This window comes from Acyrthosiphon pisum, chromosome A1 (assembly GCF_005508785.2).
Source record: "Acyrthosiphon pisum isolate AL4f chromosome A1, pea_aphid_22Mar2018_4r6ur, whole genome shotgun sequence".
Lineage (NCBI taxonomy): Eukaryota > Metazoa > Arthropoda > Insecta > Hemiptera > Aphididae > Acyrthosiphon > Acyrthosiphon pisum.
Genome location: NC_042494.1, coordinates 154,266,830 through 154,292,026, shown reverse-complemented (window position 1 = coordinate 154,292,026; position 25,197 = coordinate 154,266,830). Strand labels below are relative to the sequence as shown.

Here is a 25,197-nt window from a genome sequence, read left to right as displayed (position 1 = left end):
TTACAATAGCAGTTGAAAAATATTAAAAATATATAGGCACAATTTTTTTTATAAGCATTTAAAGATCGAATTTTGAAAAAATTTATCAAATTTAAGATTCAATAATTATTTTGTAGTTAAAAATGTATAAAATGTTCAATTTTTGTATCTAAGAATTGAAAATTTAAAACAAGATTCCACGTAAGTAATTAAGTCTGTTACCAATAAATCTAAAAAATACATTTACACAGTTTATTTTTATAGTCATTTTAAGTACAAATTTGGACGAAATTACATATTAAAAACCTAGGATAACTATTTTAGTATAATATTATTCGTGGGTACTTGAAACTTCTAAAGTATACTATTAAATATCTATGATAGTACCACGGTTTTTTGTTATTGTATAACGCGTTATAAGTACCTAATAGATATTATGATATGATTAATTTGGAATTTATTATAGGTACCTATTATAGGTCAATTTTTTTTAATACCATAGATAAGTATATATATGTCTAATACATAGACTGATATACCGTCTCCGCTCAGAATCGTTTTTCTTGTACAGTGATATTATATCATTGAATTCAAATTGAATACCATCCATTATACAGTGACCCACTTCTAACCTACTGTACAGCAGAGCGACATCCACTTTTTTTTAGTTTTTTTTCTATAAATATCAATACAATTTTATTTGTGTTGTAAAAAAGTTTGAAAATTTAATGCAATTCTCCTGATTTATTGATTTCAATATGCAATTATTATAAAACTTAAAAAATAGAAAACAATAAGAAAAAATGATTTTAAATTTTTGTTTTAGAAGTTTAACCGGTATTTTTTTGTTATTGCCCTACTACCTCGTCTTATAAAATGTACCACCTCGCGATCAGACGCCTGCCTGTTGTATACTCGGATAATTTTTATATATACGATGTACCGTTACACAATTTTAAAATAAAAGTAAATAATATTTTTATATTGTTTACCAGACTGTTAACAATATTAATTGTATCATATTTAATAATTAATACTTCATAATTACACGTAAATAAATACAAAATTATATTTGTAGTTTTTACTTGTTATGGTGCTATTTTTGTTGTTGTAAAAATATAATGCCAGTTAACATTGTGGAGAATAACTCTTCAAAATTCATTTTTAACAATATTTTAAAATAAGTAACGTTTGTATAATGGATACGCACTTGAAATTACATATACGTAAAATATAGCGACAATCCAACAATATGCCTAATAAGATTATATTATAATATTATATTATATTATAAGAAGTATTAACTATTTTTCCATAAATAGGTGTACATACTAGACTGGCCTATACGTATAAGCTATCGAGATATGAAGAAATATCGACCATGAATGCCTATATCTATTTTTTTATAAAAGACTGCTGATTTGTAGGGGTGCCAGGTGGTGGAGTGATACTTTTTATGCAGCTTGGTTATGTATTTCCAAAAACGTGAAAACTTTTAGAGAAAATATATCTACCTACCACTTATCTTTAAAATAATCACCCTTATATATTTATAATATCTACATTTTAAATTAATTAAAAGATTTTTTCAAACGTTTTATCAGCTATGAAACTTTTATTTACTAATTTTTAAAGCATCTAATATTTATCATTTTATAAATTGTTTATAAATAATATTTATTTAATATTAATATTTTCATATTTGGTATACATGATTGCACGAATTTTCGAAACTGAACTAGGAGATTCAGTTGTCGACAAATTATGTAAAACATAACTATCTATATTTAGGCAGTGAGGCTTTAGTGAAAGCTAATGCGAGACCTTCGATAGCATTACTAAATAATCAAATATAGGAGTACAACACGAACTATGTTATTTGGATCTTAAAAAATCAAGTGGGAATGCGGGTGCTGACTCAAAGCAATCGTTAACGAATTACCCCTTTCTCTCATTGAATGTGTATCTTTACGTTCGTTTGTATATGTTTGGCGGGCGATTGCAAAACTGCGTGGATATAATAGCATACATACAACACCCTTGGATTACATTGCATAATCTCAATTTCATATTATAACTATTTGAATTCCGTGTTGCCCAAATATAGGGTTTCGAAAATTACTGCTAACAATACAATAAATATATGACACAATAGTCAAAGCAATCAGCTAAGATTTAGCAATAACTTGTTGAAAATAACTGCTAGAGCTCGCAAACAATTTGACCGAAAGTATAATTCAAAATCATAAATCCTTACCCAGTTATAATTTATGATATATAATGACAAAAATAAGTTTGAGCCAGTACCTATTTATGTATTTAATTTAACTAGGTATGAAGACATGCTGTCAATAGTTAAAACCAACTTTTAATAATAGATATTGTTGTCACATACTATCTTAACACAAATTATCTTAACCAAAACTGTGCAATTTGTTTTCATATACTAAATATATTATTATCAATTATTAATTATTATTTTTCCTGAATAATTTCGCTTTATAATTATTCAGCATATACATTTTTAAACTAAAAAATAACTTCTAACTTTCTTATTAGACAAACTTTATGCATTAGGTATTGTTTAAAAAATACGAAATTTCCCATACAATAAATATTAGGTCATATCGTTTTGTTAGTGCGTTTATAATTATGTGTTAACTCCAATCAAGCCAATAACCCCGAGGATTTTTCGTGGTGTACACCTGACAATGAAACTTAATGATAAAAAATAATATTATAAGAAAAAACTATCTATATGTTATTATATTAGATGATCGCAGACATCCTTGAATATTGTTGGCTTGGATCATTGTGTTATGCCTTTCATCTTTTCATAAGTATAATTTATAAGATCAATGCACTCAGTTGATTGCTTCTAGTGCTTCCACTTTATACTTGATGTACGCATATATATATAATCAGATTTTTGTGAGGCGTATATTTAAAATAATAGCCAAACTCATGTCTTAAAAACTATATATTATAATACAATTTTGATAAACATAATATTTAGGAGTAAGCTAAAAGGCTTATATTTTGTAATTTTATCATAGTATTCTTATTTTCATAGTATAAAAATTGTATTTTAAATTGTATCCAATTCAATTCATTATACTAGTGCAAGTACTTGACAATCTAACTTACTGAATGATAAAATAATGTTTAATAAATAATTATTCAGTTGATCACAGATTTTTTTTGTAGGAAGCTGAATTCTTATTTTATCCATATAGGTACTGTTATTTTGTAAGTAATGGTTAGGTAAAAAATATACATATTTTTTTGGTGTACCTCAAAAACGAATAACCGTAAACATACATTTTCACAAAAAATTGTAAACATACATTTTCACAAAAAATTGTTATATTATAATTGTATATAGGCACCTGGCACATGATAAAACTATCAAAACATTTTGATGCCTTTCGAGCTCTCTATAGACATTTTAAATATTTTTTAGGTTTTTTCTATAATGTTGTTTAAAAAAATTTCACTCGTTCAAATATCTTCAAAATTTTATTTTAGAAGTATTAAATGTTAAAATTTTGACGAAATTGGGTATTTAAATAAAAAATAACCATTTTCCTTCTAATGATTTTAGATTCTAAATTGAGCGATGAAGTATATTGATTTTACAATGATGTGTGTGTTTTTTTTGAGTGTCATCACATTTTAGGACACTAAAATTGCTTAGATTTTCTTTACAGCATCTTTTCTGAAAGGACACTTTCCTAGGTTCACTTAATCTAGTTGGTTCTTTAGGTGGTCAATAGTAAAAAAATAAAAGTAGTTTTGAAAAGCGCTGAGAAAAACAAAAAGAAAATTAAGGAAAAACGGGATTATATACCTACACAAAATTGGTTTTCGACCATATCTATTTTGGTTTTTGATGTATCTCTAAAATAAACGACCGCAGATACATGACATTTACACTGAATGTTTATGTTTATTCATTTTCTATACACGTTTTGAGCTGTTTACGGAGATTTTCAGTTTCCAATTTTTTTGTCAATAAAATGTTATTAGTTAGGTCAAAAAACTTAAAAATTCAATACAAGGCTCCTAATATATTGTTACTATCACAGTTGAAAAATATTAAAAATGTAAAGTCATCGTTTTTTTTTTATAAACATTTAAATTTTAAATTTTGACAAAATGTATCATATTTTAAATTCAAAAATTATTTTGTTATGATATTTTTAACGATTAATTTATAAAATGTTCAACTTTTATAGCTAAAGTTATTCTATAACCAAAAAATATAAAAACACAGTTTCCTAATAGTTATTTTATGTTCAAATTTGGACAAAGTTACATATTAAGTAGCCAAGAATAACGATTTTAGTTATTTTATTGTAATTTTAAAATGTCATTCGTGAAATTCGAATTTCGAAAATTCTCTAGTATATTATTATATACAAATATTGAAATATGATAATAATAATAATTCAACTTAACCGGCTACCGTATTAATAACAATATAAATATAATATAAAATATTCTAGGCTGACAACCCATATCCGCTCAGAATCGTTTTTCGTATACAATGATATATTGATATATTATATTATTGAATTCAAATTTAACAACTACTTACCCGGTTTTTTTGTTATTGTGTTTTTATTGAAGGTAGGTTTAAAAATTGAATAATGGTAAAAATTTGAAAATTTTTGCTGTTTAGATTACGTAAGTATATTATTATTTCCTGTATACAATTAAATTTAAAAAAAAAAAATTCGATAATTTTAAGATATTTATATTTTATACACAACAAACCTGTTCACACCGTTCTATAGTATGTCGGTATTGACATAGTAGATAACTACAGTATATTATATGAAATAATTTTAATAGTTATTAATTTATAATAATATAATATATTTTGTGTTTTTGTCAATAATTAGTTCAACATACAGTATTACTAATAGCCAATAGGCAATAGCAATGTAATTAAGTGGAGTGATGAATGTAGTGATTTTACAATGGTGTGTGTTAATATATGCAAATAATATTCATTCAACTTACTGGTTACTTATTTACCCATTTGTAACTCACTGTACAGCAGAGCGTAATACAGTATTGCTAATAACAATAAATATATTTTTAAATTTAATTTCCTACCTAATTATTTGTTACTCAACATATTATATACCAAATGTTTTTACAAAGTTAAGTACATTTTTATAGTAAAATAAATTTATCATAAAATATCCTTAGAAGAATATAGGCTGACAAACCGTCTCTGCTCAAAAATCAAAATCACTATTCATATGCAAAGATTTATTATTGAATTCAAATTTAACTCATTTATCCTTATTACAGTGACTTTTTCCCAGGACTATAGGTACACTCGAAACTTAGGTACCACATAGCAAAACGACCCCAGTTTTTTGTTCATTGAAATTTGAATATGTTATAAATAGTTATAAATATGCACTTACATAATATTATATTACATTTATTACCAACATTATTAACTACTTATATTAATTAATATTATGCTTGATTTTATAATATTTATAATATTTAATTTGCTTAAATACCTAATAGTTATTTATCCAACTATCGTAATAGTACACGCCATGAGTATTGAGTATATACCGTTATTTCTGATTTCACAATTTTACAGTTAGTAATTTTACCAACGAACATTGCATAATATATTCATGTATGTCAGAATGTCATATTGCCATAATCCGTCTTCTTCGTATTGAACATAATTAAGTATTATGTACTTATAGTTATATTGTTACCATTTGATTTGTGTGTATCTAAGTATATCTTTAAATTGCATATTATATTATACTTTTTGACTCTGAGCGACGAATGTATTGATTTTACAATGATGTGTGTGTGTTTGTGTACACCATTTATAGTTGAAAAAGTCTCTGATTTTCAATGTAAATATCTTTTCTGGTAGTTAAATGAATTTAGTTAATACTTTTGGTACTTTGTTTGACCTTTTTTTATATACTTAAGTATAATGTATTTATATGTTTATTTATAATAATTTATTATTTTTATAGTAGTAATACTATAGTACATCATAAAATATACCTCGTATAATATTGGCGGATTTATCTTCTCTCAAAATCGTTTTCGTATTCAATTACCTGTGCTGTAGAGGGGTAACCTACTGCTTATGTGTATTTGTAATTTTCCTTTCTTAAAAATATAATATACTTACAATTTATCATAAAACTAATTAATACCTTTCTGTTCAAATAAATAATTAGTTCATAACAATGTTTTTATTTTTAGCCTACTGATATTTTATATAACTAATATTTTTGTATTAATATTGGACATTATAATATTTATAAGTTCATTATTTTTAAATATAAGATATACCGGCAGTGATGCCATTTTTCTATATCACATAAATACTAATTTAATTATATCAATATAAATTAATTAATGTTTTTATAATGTAACTTTAAATCAAATTTTTTTTTTAATTTGGGTAATTCTCTAAAGGCGCTTCGAGGCCTACCGGCTTTTTAGCGCGCGGCGCAGCCATAGTCGACACCGTTCAAATGTACATTAGGTGCTTAGAAATTCACTGTGTTAATGTTAATGGATGTGTCAAATTTGAATTCAATAATCATTGTATACAAAAAACTGAGCTAAAACTAATTAGTCTTTTATTTTTGACCTCCAAAGTACCAACTGAATTCACTTTCCTACCAGAAAAGATGCTGTTAACGAAAATCAAAGCATTTTTAATGTCCCAAAAATAGTGATTACAGACACACAAAAAAAAATGCACACACATCGTTGTAAAATCACTATCGCTCCGCTCAGAATCTAAAAGAGAAAATGTATTGTAATAAAATATGATATAAATATATAAAACTATACAAAATTAAGTTGACGATGATGTCGATGAAGCAGAAGTCAGGATGTGTTGAGGGTGGTTGCCGGCATAGTATCAATGAGCTGTTTTTTTCTTCAATCAAACCTTAAAAGAGTTGGTCTTTGATCTAAATGTCTAAGAGAGTAAGAACGGTATTCCTGTGTGGTTGAGTACTGCGTAGCTGGTTGTTACGTATGAACCTAGAGTCTTTTAAAGCTATCATATGAGACATATATATTGTATTGTCTTAAGTTTTTTAATTTTGGTTGAAGATGTGGCCCACACTAGACAGCACCTTATGACATGTTTAAAGTGACCTTATTACTGATGTATATAAGTATATTTTACATTAGGTACATATAGATACAATTATAGTATAGTAGTAGTGAGCATTTAGTTTGTAATGTTGAGTATGTTTGGGCAAGTTTATCAGTTGGTATAACATTTTTATTCCATGTAGGGCTGGTTTAGTTTTTTTATTTGTATTTTAACATTAGGTAATTCAGGTAAAATTTAAATATTACTTTATGGTCCGTACTATCACAATTAATCTTATAATTCAATTAGAATAGCGTATTTTTTTCGATTGTAAATATTTTGTTAAATTTTATTTCTACAATGTAAGTATATCACTCTGTCAGTCAAAGGTAATCTTTAATATAAATCTAATAACATGTACATACATTTCATAAAATATTAAAATTTAAGTGCTATATAAGTTAGGAAGTAAAAAAAGAATTCAAAATTATATATAAATAAAAAAATATAAATTAATATTGGAATTTTTAACTGTTTTTCAAACAGAAATATTATTTATTCAATACGAACCATATATCACGATTGTGATTTTATAACTTTAATGTTAAACGTTATATTATACTATTTTCATTAAAATGAATTGCATAAGAGGATGTCAGCACACTATTTGTTTTCTTTCTCTGACCTACGCGTGATATACCAAATTTACGTTCAGCAGAACCAATATTGTGTTGTTAACTTTAATATTAAAATTACCTATAGTCAAACTTGAAGTTAAGAACATTTCCTATCTGTGATTGTACGAATATTTATACGATAGATCAATTTCTCTATATAATGCATGAGCATTTTTAAATTGTAATATTTTACATACTTGTATAAAAATTGAAATATCTTAAAAATAAATATATTTGTCTTCCATATAAATTTGTATTATAATTTTCAGAAACCATTAGGTTAAGATGTTAAACAACTTTAAAAACACATATAAGGTGGTTATTACTCATACTACCTACTAATATTAAAATAGAGTAATAAAGTTGGTACCTACCATTAGATTTTATCAGTAAAAGCCAATTTTTAAATTAAAAAGTGAGTGATTGAAAATACTTTCAAATATTAAAATTGTATTTGAATCTTTTTTATTTATTTTTACAAAATGTATTTACTGTAGGTACTTGCAATGTATTTTCATTCTAATAATTAATAACTTAATTGTTAAAGCAACGCAAATCACTGTGTATTATAATTAATAATTATATTATCAATCGATTATAAAATGTTCGCTTTCGTCAAGAAAAATTGTTTAGTGATTATACCGATGAGACTCTGACGTTTGGCGGTATGATCTAGGTAGAGTACGGCCGGCGCGAGGGCTCGTTTTAGATGTATAGTTGCTGAAAGCTTAGTACTTACTAACTCGACGCACGTTTTTTGATAGGTATTTTAGATATAAAAACATTACACCTACATATTATGTAGATTGCAATAATCATTTCGGATAATATACATAGAAAATTCGTTGCGCTGTCATATATTGCGGCGGTGGTGTGACGAAATGGGGCCCGAATTAGGTTGTTGGGCACGGTTTTTTAGCAACCGACGCTTGTCCTTGGCACATCTGTGTGTGTATCACACTGCAATAACAATGGGGCACCCGTGGGCCCCCCTCGTATAACATTTTCGGCAATACGGTCTGACCACGCCAAGGACGTACATGTGCCAAAACAATATTATCACTAATAATCGCGCCCGCGGATCGTTAAAGAGTTCCACTAGTTTCATTATAATATGTCTGCAATCGTGCAGCCTTAAAATATAATACCATGTACCTTTATATAATGTATATAGATATATCTATCTTATTTAATGTACGTATTACTTTTATGTACCAAGTTTTTATTTGTACTTTTTAATTTTTTTTTCGAGAGACAGCTATATTTGTTATACAATACATATATAATACAATTTTAAAATATAATTACATATATTAATTATATTAGGTATATTATTATCGGTTATAATATAGTTCTCAAATCGTAAATATAGTTAATTATTGTTTTTATAATACTAATTATTATATTTATATTACTGTTGTATTTTTGTTGTATTTCCTATTATTTGAGTCTTAATAACTGGTATAAGTACTGTAGTAATGATAATCACTAATTAGTGATTACTGTTCATATACTTTTCATTGTGGTTGATAAATGGTTGTAGAACTTTTTCCAAGGTTGATATTTATTCGCAAGATGATTTACTAAGCATGCTCACCCCCGTTTTTCCTTTTAATTATAAATTTCTTCAAATTCTGATTTTTAAATTTTTAAGTATAGTTACTTTATTTTGAATACTTATATTTATTATTTCATTAAAGGATTGCTCTGTGGCGATAACGACCTTATTTTTCAGATGAGAATCAATATTTTTTCTTGTAGGCTAGGTAGATTTTAATTGTTAAGCCGATTAAAGGAAAGTAAAGTGATAAACTGGTGAGCGTGCTTGGTGAATCACCTTGTATATATAAAGTAAAGTCCCTCTTTTTTCTAATACGTAGATAAATGCTCTGCACATAACTCAGAAAAGTTAATGACTATACAGGGTGATTCACCATATAGCAGATATACACCAGCATTTTTTCAATTCATTATTCTAAATTTTGTTTTTAGAATTAATATTGTTTCTACGGCTGTAGCCATTTTCCTCCAAAAACGAGATACCGTTTTTCTCCACTGTCCGTTTTCCTCCAAAAAAATAAAAATAATTCTGAACCATTTTCATTAACCCATATATTTATTTATATTTTCTCAATCATAAATAGAATATTATCTATATTATCTATAAGTACCTGATTATTTTTAAGCATACACACGTCGTATCGTATAACATAATAGGACCAATAATATTTATTATTTATAAGCATTTCAATTATATACAGGTATTCTATGGAAAGTTTGAAATATGATTCCCTACTATCCGCTAATTTGAAATGTATAAAATAGATACCAATTAGTTTGATACTTTAAGTGTATAGAATGACATTTAAAAATAATATTTTAAGTGAAAATATTTCGCTCCAGAATACAAAATGAAAAACGTGTGTAAATGTGTATATAATAAATACCTATTCATTATATTTTACCCCAGGAGTGTCGTCAGTTATCAGCGTATCTCTCACAACACCATTGCAATACCTAAATTTAACAAAAGTGCTTAAGCTTGTTAATCAAAATTGTATAGATTCTGTAACCCAAATGTAAATATTATAAAATACAGGATGCTAAAAAAATGTAGTTGTGTACATATTTTACAAGTTAGAAGAATACTTTTTTTAGGTAAATCATCTAGATCTGTAAATTAAAAATGCAGTGTCTTATTTTTTATAATGTTCTAGGTTAAATTATGAAAAATTTCAAAATCGGTACCTACCTATGATGTTTGGGTTGTGGATAACAATACGTTTTTTTTTTTAAAAAATTGTAATTTTTATTCAAACTTAAATCTTAAATATTATGTATACATAATACATACAAAAAATATATTTACATATTCACCGGTGCATATCGGCTATATTCCTTTTCAGTTTTCACTCAATATTCTAAACGTCACCGTTATTTTCCAATAATTGCTTCATTTTCTATCACTATTTTCACTGTTGATTCAAAGTAGTTGATTTTTGGCAGACCTTTTATTTTTAATTTTATGTAGGCATATATAGCTATAAAGTCTTAATGTCTTTTAGGTCGTTGAAACTATTCTTGTATACGATTTGAGTATTTTTCTTTTTCTTTTGAGCTATTTGCGTTTTAGACTTGACAGTATACGCCCCAAGATCAATTTCATATTTGGTCACCTAACCTAACACGTTACATATTTCTACAATACCCAACTTTGCTAACTTATGGGAATTGGTCTAATATGACCTGAATAACAATTATACCTTTACATATGTTATTTAGTTAATTATTTAAAATTCAACAATTATCTATCTACCTAAAGAAAAAATTAATTTCTCGAGCTTTCACAATGGTCTTTGAATATAATAATCATGTAACTGTTGGTGAATAATTTATTAATTCCTAATCATCTTGTCTTAACAATATTTGTAATTATTTTATAAGAATAATTTATTAAGTCAATATAATTTCCATCAGTGTCGTATACTCGTGTTTCTCGGCCAAGTTAACTCTGTGGCACATAAAACGTACATGGTCCAAGTTGTAAAAAGAACAATACTCTGCGGGTGCAATAGTTGGAGCGGGTGAGCTTTTTGTTTTCCATCGCAAATAACTGGACAGATTTTCTATATTATGTACTTATAAGTTATAACTATATGCGGCTGACGAACAATCAATTCCGTTGCCCCACCACATGAAAATACGAACGGGTTTTGTAGTGTGCGTATGAAGTGAGAGTGTGAGAGAGAAAGAGAGAGAGGGTAAAGAGGTTTTTTGGCAATCTAGGACGGACCTTGGGACCTTGGAAAGATGAACGCGCAGTCGTACTTATTTTGTCGTTGCGTGCTGATCGACAGCTGATTCTTTCTTCTTTAGTGTACATAAATGTATATTTTCTTTATCAATTCTACCGGCATTTTATTTAAACCTAAAAATGATTTTCGAAGTACTCTACAATACGACAACAGACAATTTGATGGATACAGGAACATTTTATACAAGGTCTATATAATATATATTATTAGTTAATTTATCAGTGCACTTTTGTGAATTTAAATTTATTTTGATAATACATTAAATTGCTTTCATTTTAACTAATGGTAAATAATTTTAAAATTAACCAACATTGATATTTTTCTATCAAACTGAACTGCTTTTCTTCTAAAATGTAGGAAAATACCTATACTTTTTACATAAGTAGGTTACTCTTTTACATCATACAAAAAATATCTTATTTTCGTTACTTTTCTTTGAAAATAATAACCGTAATGTAGAAAGGTAAAAGTAGACTATAGTCTAAGATATACAATATTATTAGTATTATATTAAATATGATATACTCAACTGGGCATACTGTCGAAATTTCGTGTACATATTAAATTTGTACCTATACAAAACCGTTAAAGACCTTGCGGCCACATTTTATCATTGTTACTGTTGTACTATACATACGCATAATATTATTAATTTTTACCGAACACGATTTATATCCTAATTATATTTATACGGAGATATTTTATAAAGTTAATGAGTCAAAATGACCTTCCAGTTTTCGACAACCTTGCAATTTCAAATATTTTAACAATAGTGCATTATCCTCTCTTTTTGAAATATAAATCTATTACAAATGTATGATGAAGTTCATTTTCAAAATGAAAACATTTGATTAATGAGTATGAAAAGTTTCAAAACTTAAGAATAGATGACCTTCGCAACGTGGCGAAACGCCTTTTTTGTCGTAACAAAACGTGATGAGTCAATTCACTTAATTGTATGTCCAACTTTGGTTGTTAATAAGTAATAACTAATAACGTATTAATACTATTTGACGTTATTTTGTTAATTTTATCAGTAAAAATGTGTGTAGTTCAAAATATTTTTAAATTATTCTTAAATTGACTGTCGTGAATCCAATTATTCAATAAAGTCTTTGTTCGCATTGAAAATATTATTTTTATATTTATATCTGACTAATCCTTATAATACTAAAATATTAAAAATAATAATATCAATGCGTTTTATTTATCGCGATCAAAATGTTCATGAACATTTTAAATTAAATTAATTGTTATTTTAAATTTTAAATTAATATTTAATGAATGTACTGATGTATTATAAATATTATATTTGTTATATACCTACAATACATAATAGGTATCCTATTATTTTCAGATTTAATTTAAGTATAAATATTTTTATGTAATTTTGATGTTTAGTTTAATTTAAATGTCATCGCATTTATTTCATGTAGGTATTGAAACAGAATATTTTCTTATACCTATGCATAAATAAACCTATATTAAACATTTAAACACTGAAGATACCTACACTGAAAAATTATTTATGGTAGATAAGTAGGTACTACCATTTCAGAAAATAAATTAAAAGTTAAGTTATCATTAAATAAACATACACTAATATTATGAGAGTTATGTATTAACAGAAAAAACTATATTATTTTATAAATTATCAGTTTGATTAAAAAATATAATATACTTGCAGATATTGTCAATAAATTTAATTAATAATAATTAATAGTTACCATTTTATTATTAATAAATAAGCCTTCATACTTTTAATTGATTTTTAGAATAATACAATTAATTTTGAGATGTGTCCTTTACTCTTTTTAATTGAGTTAATTTTAATTTAATGTTAAATTTACTAAAACTTTATTTAAAATTTAAAATGTAAAATACATATTTATGTTCTTCTAATTATGGAATATTAATTGTTAAATAAAATTGTAATTTTATACATTAATTCAATATAAAATAACTTTGAAATAATTTAACGAAAATTTTAATTCCTTGGTTTTAGACTAGAAGTAATTATTTAATATTTCAATTTACTTTGTTCCGGTAAAACAAAATTACTTATAGACAATAATTTTCAAAAATGATAATATTGCAAATATTTAACAGTACGAGTAGGTAGCTTATAAAATAATTATCATTGTAACTTGTAAATATACTAAACTAACGATATACTTAACTATTGAATTAAATGAATCTTGCATTACTATAGGTAGGTACTTTATTTGTTTATGTTTTAACTAATAATATTATATTATTTTAGTTGATGTAGGTATTTTAATATAATATAATACCTAATATTTTTTATTTTTATTAAATTGAATACGTTATTTTAGGACAAATGTAGTTACATCAGTTTAGGTTTACCATTATTATTATTATTATTATTACAGAGAACTAGCGGGGTTGTGGGCTGGAGCTATCGATCTCTTCCGCTCCGTTCGTTTTAAATGTCAAAGATCGTCCGAGTCCCCTCCTATTTACTTCACCCGCTAGTTTCATTCTGTTTACGTCATAGCCCCTCTACCTCGAACGCTATCTCATTTCCTCCTCTAAACCACCAAAAAAACTTTCATCCCTTTGTATAATAAAAGGAACAGGGACAGGGATTGCAAAATATTGCGCCATCTATACTGACTCACCTACTTTCGTTTCGTAATAAGTAAACACCGTTTTAAGTACATAAAATCATTATGCATTAGATTTTATATAAAATATTTATACTAAAATTAATATTAATACAATTAAAATATATTACTCTGTCAATGGTATATAATATTTTTATGTTTTTTAGTATGTAGTTAACCAATTGGTGAAAAAAAATCGTGTTTTTTTTTTAAATATTTGATACTTTTGTATATTAGGTAGGTACTTAAAAATCTCTATACTCTATGAATTTTATAAACTTAAGATTTTTAAATGTATTATATAACCGTCGCCTCCTAATTTCATTTTTTAATTCAACATTAATTGTCGTATAAAATTTTGAATAACTAGTTTACTAAATAATGTGAAAGATTTAAATAGTTATAAAATGTAAAAACTGTTAAAAGAAATACTTTAATTTTGTTTGGATAAGGTCATCCGAATTATAAATAATATTATAAGGAACTAACTATTTTTGTGTTATGAATAATTATAATTTTCAAAAATTAACATTTTTAAATTTCACTTTTAAAACTATATTATTTTGTAGTTATTTTTTTGGTTATAAAAATGTAACATTAATAGATTAAATGACAAAAACACTTAGTCACCGATTTTCATACTATATTTTAACTTGCGATACTACTTGTGATACTATACTTCACATTATATTGTATTTAATGTACATCATGTTAATTTTGTATTTTTTTTATTATCTGATCATATACGATTCAGTATTTATTGGATATTTCAGTCGGTAGGTATTGCGTGTTACGCAATTATATCAGTATTAACAAATAAAATATATTAGGGAGAAAGATTTTGAATTTTGGAATGTTATAATTTAAATACCTTAAATGTATATAATATATACAGTAATACAGTAATATATACAAAGAGGTAAGTTTCAAAAACAAATTAATACCAAGATGTTAATTAATAACCAAATGAAAATTGTAATATATTTAATATCACATTAAATTGATAATTTATTGTTCTAATCGAGTGATTATTCATATAGTAATAATTAGTTGCTTTGAAAAATAATTTACACCGTAACCTAATTATTATGATATTAGTTAAGAAAATTAAAAAATTTTAAATAGAAGTTCTAGTATCTTTGAGACCGATATAATATAATATATCAACGAATAAAATAAAAGCCGGGTGCTTCTTTACATTTCTTCACCTTTATTTGGCAGTTTTTCGTGATTTTGTCAAAAATTTTAAAATTGGCTGAATATGCATACAGTATTATAGGTATATAGGTACGTCATTACCATCCTTTTTAAAATTACAATCTCCATATTATATACAATTAAAATGTTAAAATTACTTATATAGAAAGGTACTTACATTTTAAACCTATTAATAATTATTTCGAAATCTGTAAATATGTGCAGTAACACGGGTAGAGGAAATAGGACATTCCATTGTTAGGGTAATTTTTTATTATATCTTTACAAGCGTAAACTATTAATTTATTTAAAAAAATTTTCGGCTATATTAGAATTCAAAACAAGTTATAAAAAATAAACATGACTTATTATTAGTATTAGATAATTTTTTTTTTTTTTAAAGTAATAAAGCATAGATAAACTAAGAAATTATCAATAATTATAATTTTAATAATTAATATATAATTTCCTATTATTATAGGCATTAAAAAGTAAATAGTTAGATCAATTTAAAAGAAGACGAGCTATTAATTTTTTCTTATCAAATAACATTGTGTATTTTGTAGCCTTTGCACACAAATATTAAATTGATAATACAATAAAACATAGTGTATTCGTTTTCGAAAATGTTATAATTTGCTGTTCTATAGTCTTTGAGTTGTTACTTCAGTGTTTGTGCTTGCTTATTAATTTTTATAATAATTACACACTATGGTTATTGGTTAGTGGTCATTGGTCATAACCCTGTCACCTGGTATCAAAGCAAAATATTATATGAATATATGATGTATATAACTATAGCAACTCAACGATACCAACAAACCGAATGAAACACCTATAATGCCCGTTGCCCTTGATAAACATTTTATTAGAAAAATACCGAATTATAGAACTCAGTTAGGGTTTCTCTAGAAATAATAATGATTTAATCCTAGTTTATTATTATTACATAGGTACTACCTAATCCTTTTTTTATCACTTGCACTTTAATATTAGCGAAACAAAATTACTCACATACACTTACAATTTATATATTTTCGCGTGTGTATATGTATGTTTATTCTGGGTGAGCGCAAATGACTGTGGGAGAAATTTACCCCGATGAGTCGCAGGGGGTTTGTTGGGCGGCGTTGGCGGTCTGACGTCAATGAATTCGAGCGCCGCCCACAATAGCTAGGCGCGTACCAGCTCTCCGGATCGAAGTCTCATTCAGCAAGGCCACAAGTGTCAATGGGCAACGGCATAGTCTTCTCTAGCAACTTTTTTCTTTAACAATTTGTACTTGATCTATTCTTGATTTTAATATTTTTTATTCTATAAACCATTCTAATCATATTTTGGCATTTTCAACCATATACTATGACGGAACTTCGTAAAAGTATCTACAGGTAATATTATTGATTCAATAAAAAAATTATATATTTTGATTACCATAGTATAATTTTTTGTATTACTATGCTAGTTTAATTTAAGTGCACTCAATATATCCTACAACAACAATAGGAAGGTCATTTACAAGTACAAGTACAATTATTATATGCTTTAAATATAATATAGAACCAATTAATGTATATATTATTTAATATCATATTATACTATATATATATATATATATATATATATATATATTATACAGATTAAACCAAATATTAGTATTTTCCGTTTTACAATAAACAATTGGAATTCAGCGTTCTACACATAACATAATTTAGTTTATAATATAGTAGTTCTACAATGATGATCAATAATTTTATAACTTTCAATAACATGTAAAAAATGTCCTAATAAATCGCACGAGGTTTCATCATATTTATGACGATATATATAAATTGTGTAAATGGTGGATATGCGATTTACTGGCTGATCTTACGTACATTATTTTGTTATGATATTAAGATGTTTTTTTTAGAAAAAATTATTTGTTTATAGCCTTCAGTACTTATAATGTGTATACGTTTCTTCAAATAAACATCTGTTACTTTATAAATTTTATTTCAAATGTTATCATTAACGTTTTAAAGTTAATATTATTATTGCACACGACTCAAGTGCAATAGTAAAGTGTATCTACTTTACTTATTACTAACTATAATCGTTTAGATAAGAAATTATGTTACTTTTTTACAAATTGTTGTTAGTGTCTTATGAATTATAGTATACCGAATACCTAGTAAAACGGATGTTTAATAATACATATTATAAATTAAATTAACGTTCATCTTTATTTCATTTTTATAAGAGGAACTAGAATGTTAAGTTAATTAAAACTTTTGATTTACTAAAAATTCCTATTAAAATGTGTTTTAGATGAGAGGATAGGATAGTCTGTTAATTCTACAATGACGTTTTTTCTTTTTCGTTCCATATAATTTATTTATATACCAGGACTTGGGCACCAGTGATACTGAGGATAGTTCAGGTAGCTAGTAATTTACTTGAAAATGTCTAAAAACAACCGAAAACTCGTTGCAGAAATGCGGGAGATCCGTATTCGATTCCCGCTGGGTAGAAAAACTTTTTTCATTATTAAACAACTTTTAATAATCTTATAAACATGAAATAATGTCCACGATGTTTCTTTAAGAATTATATAGACGTACGAATATAATTCTGAAAATTTTTTAACCGTTTTTGAACTCTACATGAAGTGATTTTAAATGTTGTATAATATTAATTTTGAACTTCTGTTGATCTGAAAATGAATGTGTTATTCTAACTTACTATATTAAACAAATTTAAATTTTAATCGTTTTTGTTACTTAATTTATTGTTTAAACATGCCAATAGGTAGGTTATACTATTATATACATATTATAATTTTCACGGATTATAATGATATTATTCATACATTCCTTATATTATTTTTGTTGATCAAATATCTAACTTCTGATTTTGTTATATTACAAATTTGAATATAAAATAAATTTAATTATATTCTAATTATAACATTGTGAAATTCTTGACTCAATAATTTCCATGAGTGTTCCAATTAATGTAAAAAGTACTAAAACAGTATAGTAAATAGAAATAACTGATACCTAGCTGGTTGATACTATAAAATAATTTTGCGAATTCAAGGTTTGCTTTCAATTCGTGGCATGCTTGTACAAAACAAAATTATTGACCACACCCAGTTTTTGTTGATGTCTTGTCCATGAATGTTTATTTAATAATTTGTGAACTATATCATCGTTTCTTAGAAATGTATCATGAAAATAAAAAAATAAATATTAAGGTGTTAATGATTTATATATAGTTTCATATTTACTACAAAACAAAAAATAATTGTGTACCCACTATAATATCGGAACAGAATTTTTTTATTAATATTTTATGGTTTAAACTTTATTCCTGCCAACTTTTAGATGTATTATATAAATAGTTTGAAATGTTTAAATACATAATAAGTAATTATTTATGTAGTGCATTCACCGGCAATGACGAAATATTATTCGTCGGTATTTGTACGTAGATGTTCTTATCAAAATATTGATTATTTTAGATTCTGCAGAGCGGAGTGAAGAATATATTTTTTTCTTGCAAATTACAGCTTAATTTGCTTAATGATATCGGCTAATATTTTGTATGTGTAATATGACACATATATTTTTACACACACATTTTTATGATAATAAAACCATATTTGTATAATATTAATATTTGTAGTAGTAGTAGTAATAGTACAAGTTTCATTGTTTTATATTAACTATTAGCTATTAATATTATACAAATAATACCTCTTGGCTCCTATCATGTAGTGGTTTTTAATTTTAATCTTTTAGCCTTTCTTCCATGTTGTTAGATGTTAATTAATCAACAAAATCAACTTTTTATTATTATTATTAAATTTATAAATAGATAGACGGATTGAACTTGATTAATTATTATATAGTATTCACATTATACTGTTTTAAAGCAGGGAATGTTTTTCTATTAGATTATAAATGTTTACCATTGAATTATTTGTTATTCAATTATTAACCATTACTAGTAAAATTTATTTCGTCGCTAAATATTACTGACCTTTAATATTGAGGGATAATAAATGTAATGTACTTATATTCTATGATTGGTTAAAAAAAATGGTAATAAATAATAATTATAATATAATAAATCAGCCGTGAGTAACCGTGAAATGTACTATTATTATACAATAAAACATTTGTTTAGGAAGAGCTCCCTATATTGTTGATACATCATCCGGAAATCCCTATACAGTTTACAGCTCTATATAATGGACATTTCAGATGTACCTATACTTAAAGTTTATTTGACTCACATTAATTACAATTTTGTATAGTGGGAAAATGTGAATTTTTCACAATATCAAACATTTTTACCGTGTATATATGATTAATATATTATATTATATTATAATTTTATACTTTTTGATCATGTGTACAAGTTATAGGTGATATTTTCTTTGATCCAAGTACTTAAATCTAAATATGTTACAATAAATACAAAATTATTTTTACATATTTTTAAACCTTAAACCAATGTTTTTGTAATACATGTTTTTTTAAATCTGAAAATATAATTTAAAATGAAATATATATAATTTATACATATTTATATTATATTATTTCATGTTATTTATTCATATGCTTTATAACACATATAATATATATATATTATATATACACGAGGATATGGATTTAATAATTATAATATGATTACTACGGCGACGACATATTCGGGTAATATAAGCCATAATAGTTATAATACGACAATAATATTGTATACAAAATAATTTAATTGTTCAAAAATAATGATTTTTTTTACCAGTTGTCGGCCATTTTGTTTTGTTAATTCTTTTACCAAATTAATTTACTATACACATGAGCCACACCTGTGTATGCACAATGATATTATATACTATACTATACGTAATACGAGTGCTATATTATACTATAATTTAAGAGCCGAAATTTACGTTGTTTACAGGTAGTTGTCGTGTTATCCAATGCGGTGAATTATTATTATTATTTTTTTTTTTTTAAACATACTATCCGCGGCATCTGTGGCCATTGGATGTTACAATACGAATTATTATTATTATTGAGATACAATAATTTTATGTTAAAATCTCAATAAAAAAAAAATAATAATAATATTAAAAAATTATACTATTATCAATTATGTAGTATATCGTAAGTCATAATATTCAAACAATTTAAATAATTATTCATCATAACATATTTCACTGATAGTTGGTCGTCGTCAAATAACAATCGATGAAATTGGTATGTAAAATGTACAGTGTACACTGCACGTCATATTATATGATATCAGTTGTAGCCTGATTTACCTACTTTCGATTAAAAATAAGTTTTTAAGCTCATTTATCGATCTTAAAGCCCCACGAAAACGAAAACGTGGTGTCTTGGTTTACTATACGACCGCAAATGGAGTATAATGATGATATGGGAATTATTACTTTCCTGTTAAGTTGCTTGTGTGTACAAAATTTTAACGATTATTATTTATTATACAATGACGACGTTCATCTCGCACACATATTATTTCTAAACAGATTCATTTTGCGGTGTGCGTTTCTCTTATTCTTTCCCCTCACTCCCACGCCATGCCACCAGCTTGTAACCGTACGAAGTGCGTCATCGCCACAATTTAAACGTTATTGGCTGAATCGCAGTTACATAGATTTTGTTATTTAGTACATCATCTTAATATCGAACTTATACATATATTAACATGTATATGCACAGAAATGTGTATTATTTTGTAGATTTATTTACCATTTACCATTTACCTATAATACGGCTATACAAGCGCAATAAGTTTGATATATAAACAACGTCACGTGGAAATGCGTGATAAATGTATACGATATTTATACGATATGATCGAGGCATTGGGGTTATCATGAAAATGTATTTCGAGATGGACACTATTTTCAGTTTGTGTCTTGTGTCAGCACAATAAGACATTCCAATAACTGCAATACAGTTTTTAACGAATCTTCAAGGTTATAGGTTAGTGAATTTATAACCGTGGCACAAAAAAAATGTTTTCATACTCTTGCTAAATATATTGTCCAAGCATACTTACGTTTTATTCTATTATTATTTTATAATGATAATACTTTTATAATAGGTATTTACTGCATAAATTATAATTTTTAATATTTATATATTAAAAATAATTAACTAAGTCTTGAGGGAATTGTTGGGTGGGGTAATGTTAGTCCATATCACCACTAGTCCATATCATCACTAGTCCATATCACCTGGTCTCATCACCACATCACGACCGGGTAATCATAGCACCATATCAGCGCAGGGTAATCATATCACCACCGGGTCATATAACAAACCGGGTCTCATCATCATATCACCGCCTGGTCCATATCACCATCGGTTAATCATATCACCACCGGGTCAATATCATCACCGGGCCAATATCACCACCCCAATATTACCCCTCATTATTGTCACTAAGTTGAATATGACGGCGGTGAATTGATACGGTGCCGTATTGATGCTGGTGAGGGGGCCGTACGTTAGTTATCACAGAGAAATTTGAAAATGATGCGTCTAACGATCTCTTAAAACGATCTACTGTCGGCGAAAAGTCCAAACTGTTCCCTACACTTTGGAATACATTATATATTCGTATCCGATACATTATATTTTTACGTACATTTGTATGCATTTGTTAAAACACAAATATGATCGCGATTGGTTGTTTTTTAGTAAATTGGTTCTATATTTAATATTAATTATGTACTATACACGTCGAAATATTTATAGGCGATCCTATTGAACTGAAATAATATTGCTATACTTATTATGTTTATTTTGTTTTTAATGTTAAATTCTAGACGATTGCAAAGTATTTTATTGTTGTTGCCGGTGTGGATGTTTTTATAAATGTTCTATACATTTTATTCATGCATTCCTCATCACGCGCAACTCAAAAATAAATAATAATTATTATGATTACTATTATAAAAAAATCGATCAATTTTGTTAGTTTTTACCTACTATTATACTTATTAATCTCGCGATTAATACTATAAGATGCTCTGGACCAATATATTTGTATTTACTAAACGTAATACATTTTTTAAGCTCAATATCTATATTATATCTATACTATAATTTATAAATATATATTTTTATAGGTATTAATATAAGCGATAAATGTATGTTTAGTACAAATATTTGCTCTAACTTACATTTGATAACCTATTATCGCGTTTTCTCTTTCGTTTTCATAGCTAAAGCTGACTAGTATTTATGAATTTGACCTATTCTGTATACTGTGCATGTATATATTATGTATATTATATTACATGACCTGTCACCTGATAACTTACTTATTATATGTATATTGTATATAATTTTCCATTTGTGAATGAAAATAACAACGATTTTTTTTTTTCGATTGACGTTGCCTACTGTTGCAATTATTGTGTGCGCTGTGCGTATGTAAGACAGCACAGAATAGCAATAATGTCGTGTATGTCATATTATTATTATTTCATATTATTGTATTTGTTATTTCAGTGAGCCGTTTGCACTGCGAGAGCGAATCGTTCAAGATGGAATTGATCTTGGATATCAATTCGTGGATTTATCCTATGGATTTGGGTGAGTGTGTATATACTATATAATTATATTATTTAGGTATAAGTTAAAGAAAAGTATGATTGCAGTGGAAGAGAGTTACAGATTATTATAATTTAAAGTAAAATTGTCTATATTATCTAAATTTAATATAAAAAAAACTTACCGTGAGACTTCCTGTATAGGATAATAATATTAGTTAATATAACTAGTACTTATATACTTGGAATCCTGAATCTAGTATTCTAACTACATACTACTAGAAGAGACAAGAGTATACTATTTTACCGGTCTTAAGCACGTGATACCCTTACTTAAGTGGCGCTATTTGCGTCACTTCGACCGTAGCAGACTTATCACTCGGTTACGAGTAACATATGAACTATACCTACCTTAAGATTTAGTCAGTAAAATGTTTAGCCAGATTGAAAGGCTGGAGGAGAGATTGGGTTTTTAATCAATAAACAGACATTTTTATTGTTTAAAATACTAGTTTTAACAATCCTGGACGCCTGAATCAATAAAATGTATAAATAAATTTGCAGATATATGAAGTACACAATTTAAATAATATATGGGACCCGCTTTATCTCCGAAAATGATTTTCCAATCGTTCGATTTTTTTTTTTTTGGCGCACGATCGATATATAATAAATAATAATCATTATCGTGCTTTCGTGCCGTATCCGATTTTACTCGCTCAACCATTTTCATCGTTCTGCAGCTGTATTATGATATTATACTGTGGACCCCACGTAATCTTTTACACAAAAATGTGCGTTCTTCTGTTCTTTTATTATTTCAGGTAATAGTAATTAATATTATATTCGCATTTCGCGTACCTATGTATATATAATATTATTATGCTCGCCGCTGCCCCTGCCCAGCGTTACCGTACGAGAAATATCATACACAATTTAATAATAATATGTATACATTTTATACGATCGCTCGCGCACGCGCGCACCCGCCGCCCGCCTGCCCGCAGAACGTCGTCGTCGTCAGTGGCGGCAGCAGCCGAGGCGCCTAGAGTATACACTCCTACGCCCGCCCCGCCCGTCCCGCCAAGTCCGCCGGCCCGTCAGTATATTTGGCAAAACGTGCGTGCGCGCCGCCGCCGAACGGGAGGCCCCGAATGGGTTGGTGCGAAAGTTTTCGACACGTAGGTTAGGTATATACACGATGCAGTAATATTTTGTCCGCGCTCGCGGGTTTTTCGAAAACCCCACCGCACGGCAGTCGCAAGTGCACTCCCGTCGCTCATCACCGTGCCATACACTGTCATCAGTCATCACCACCGTCACCGCCACCGTTTACCGTCGTATATACTGCCGCTGTGTGCCGCACGTCGCCAAAAGAACGCGTCGACGACGACGGCGTTAGTAGTTTCCTCGCCGCCGCAGCCGCTTAACGCTTTGTCAAACAACACGCGCGCGCGGCCGACCTCCACCGCCACCGCCGCAGAAGCAGCAGCCGCCGTAATGCCAACCACTTTTACGGTAAAAAAAAACCACTCGCACGATATTTTTCGTTTCGCGTTTTGATAACTTATAAATTGCAATTATACTATATTTTAATAATATTATGCTATATAGACGTCGTCGTATATTATGTTTCCGTGGCATATTATATTATTATTATGGTTTTAGGCGGCAAAAATCTGTGCGATACCATATTATATTATAATATATTAGCTGTGTTATATTACAATATTAAAGTATTATGTACGCGTTTCATCGTCGCGAAATTGTATAATAATAATAATTATTGTTTTGCCGATAATATTATTTGCGCAGCCGTTTATCGCGCAAAATGTATACGCACTATATTTTATGCATATAGATAATAATATTATTATGTTAACATATTGACGATATGCGCGCGGACTATAGGTCGTCACTATTATAGTACACTATCGGACAATACGGTGGCCACGAAGCAGCCAGTGTGTGTGTTGTGAATATTATGCATCTATAATATTATTACAATATGCAAGCCCGTTAAACGCTGTGGACGATGTCTATAATACGGAACCCGGTAATAATCATCGTTCATTGTTAATAATATTATAAATTATAATATTTATATATTTCCATAAAAATGATTATGTTAAAAATTAGTTTTTATTATTACTGTTGTTGTAACGTATCAGCTATAATATGATAATATCATAATAATATTGCGCTTGTTCGT

At 27.1% G+C, this 25,197-nt stretch overlaps 1 protein-coding gene across 2 annotated transcripts in view; it reads left to right on the top strand.

Moving 5' to 3' along the window:
- Polr2h (polymerase (RNA) II (DNA directed) polypeptide H) overlaps positions 1-25,197 on the top strand; it is a 129,660-nt gene that overhangs the window by 78,079 nt on the left and 26,384 nt on the right. Inside the window, exons 1-2 of one of the 2 annotated variants that reach the window (XM_029486137.1) lie at positions 17,813-17,831; positions 22,945-23,028. In XM_029486137.1, coding sequence (XP_029341997.1) covers positions 22,980-23,028 — 49 coding nt within the window. In that variant the 5' untranslated portion in view covers positions 17,813-17,831; positions 22,945-22,979. Of the gene's footprint in view, positions 1-17,812; positions 17,832-22,944; positions 23,029-25,197 lie in introns of those variants that run through there. The other variant, NM_001162344.2, reaches the window with a different exon arrangement.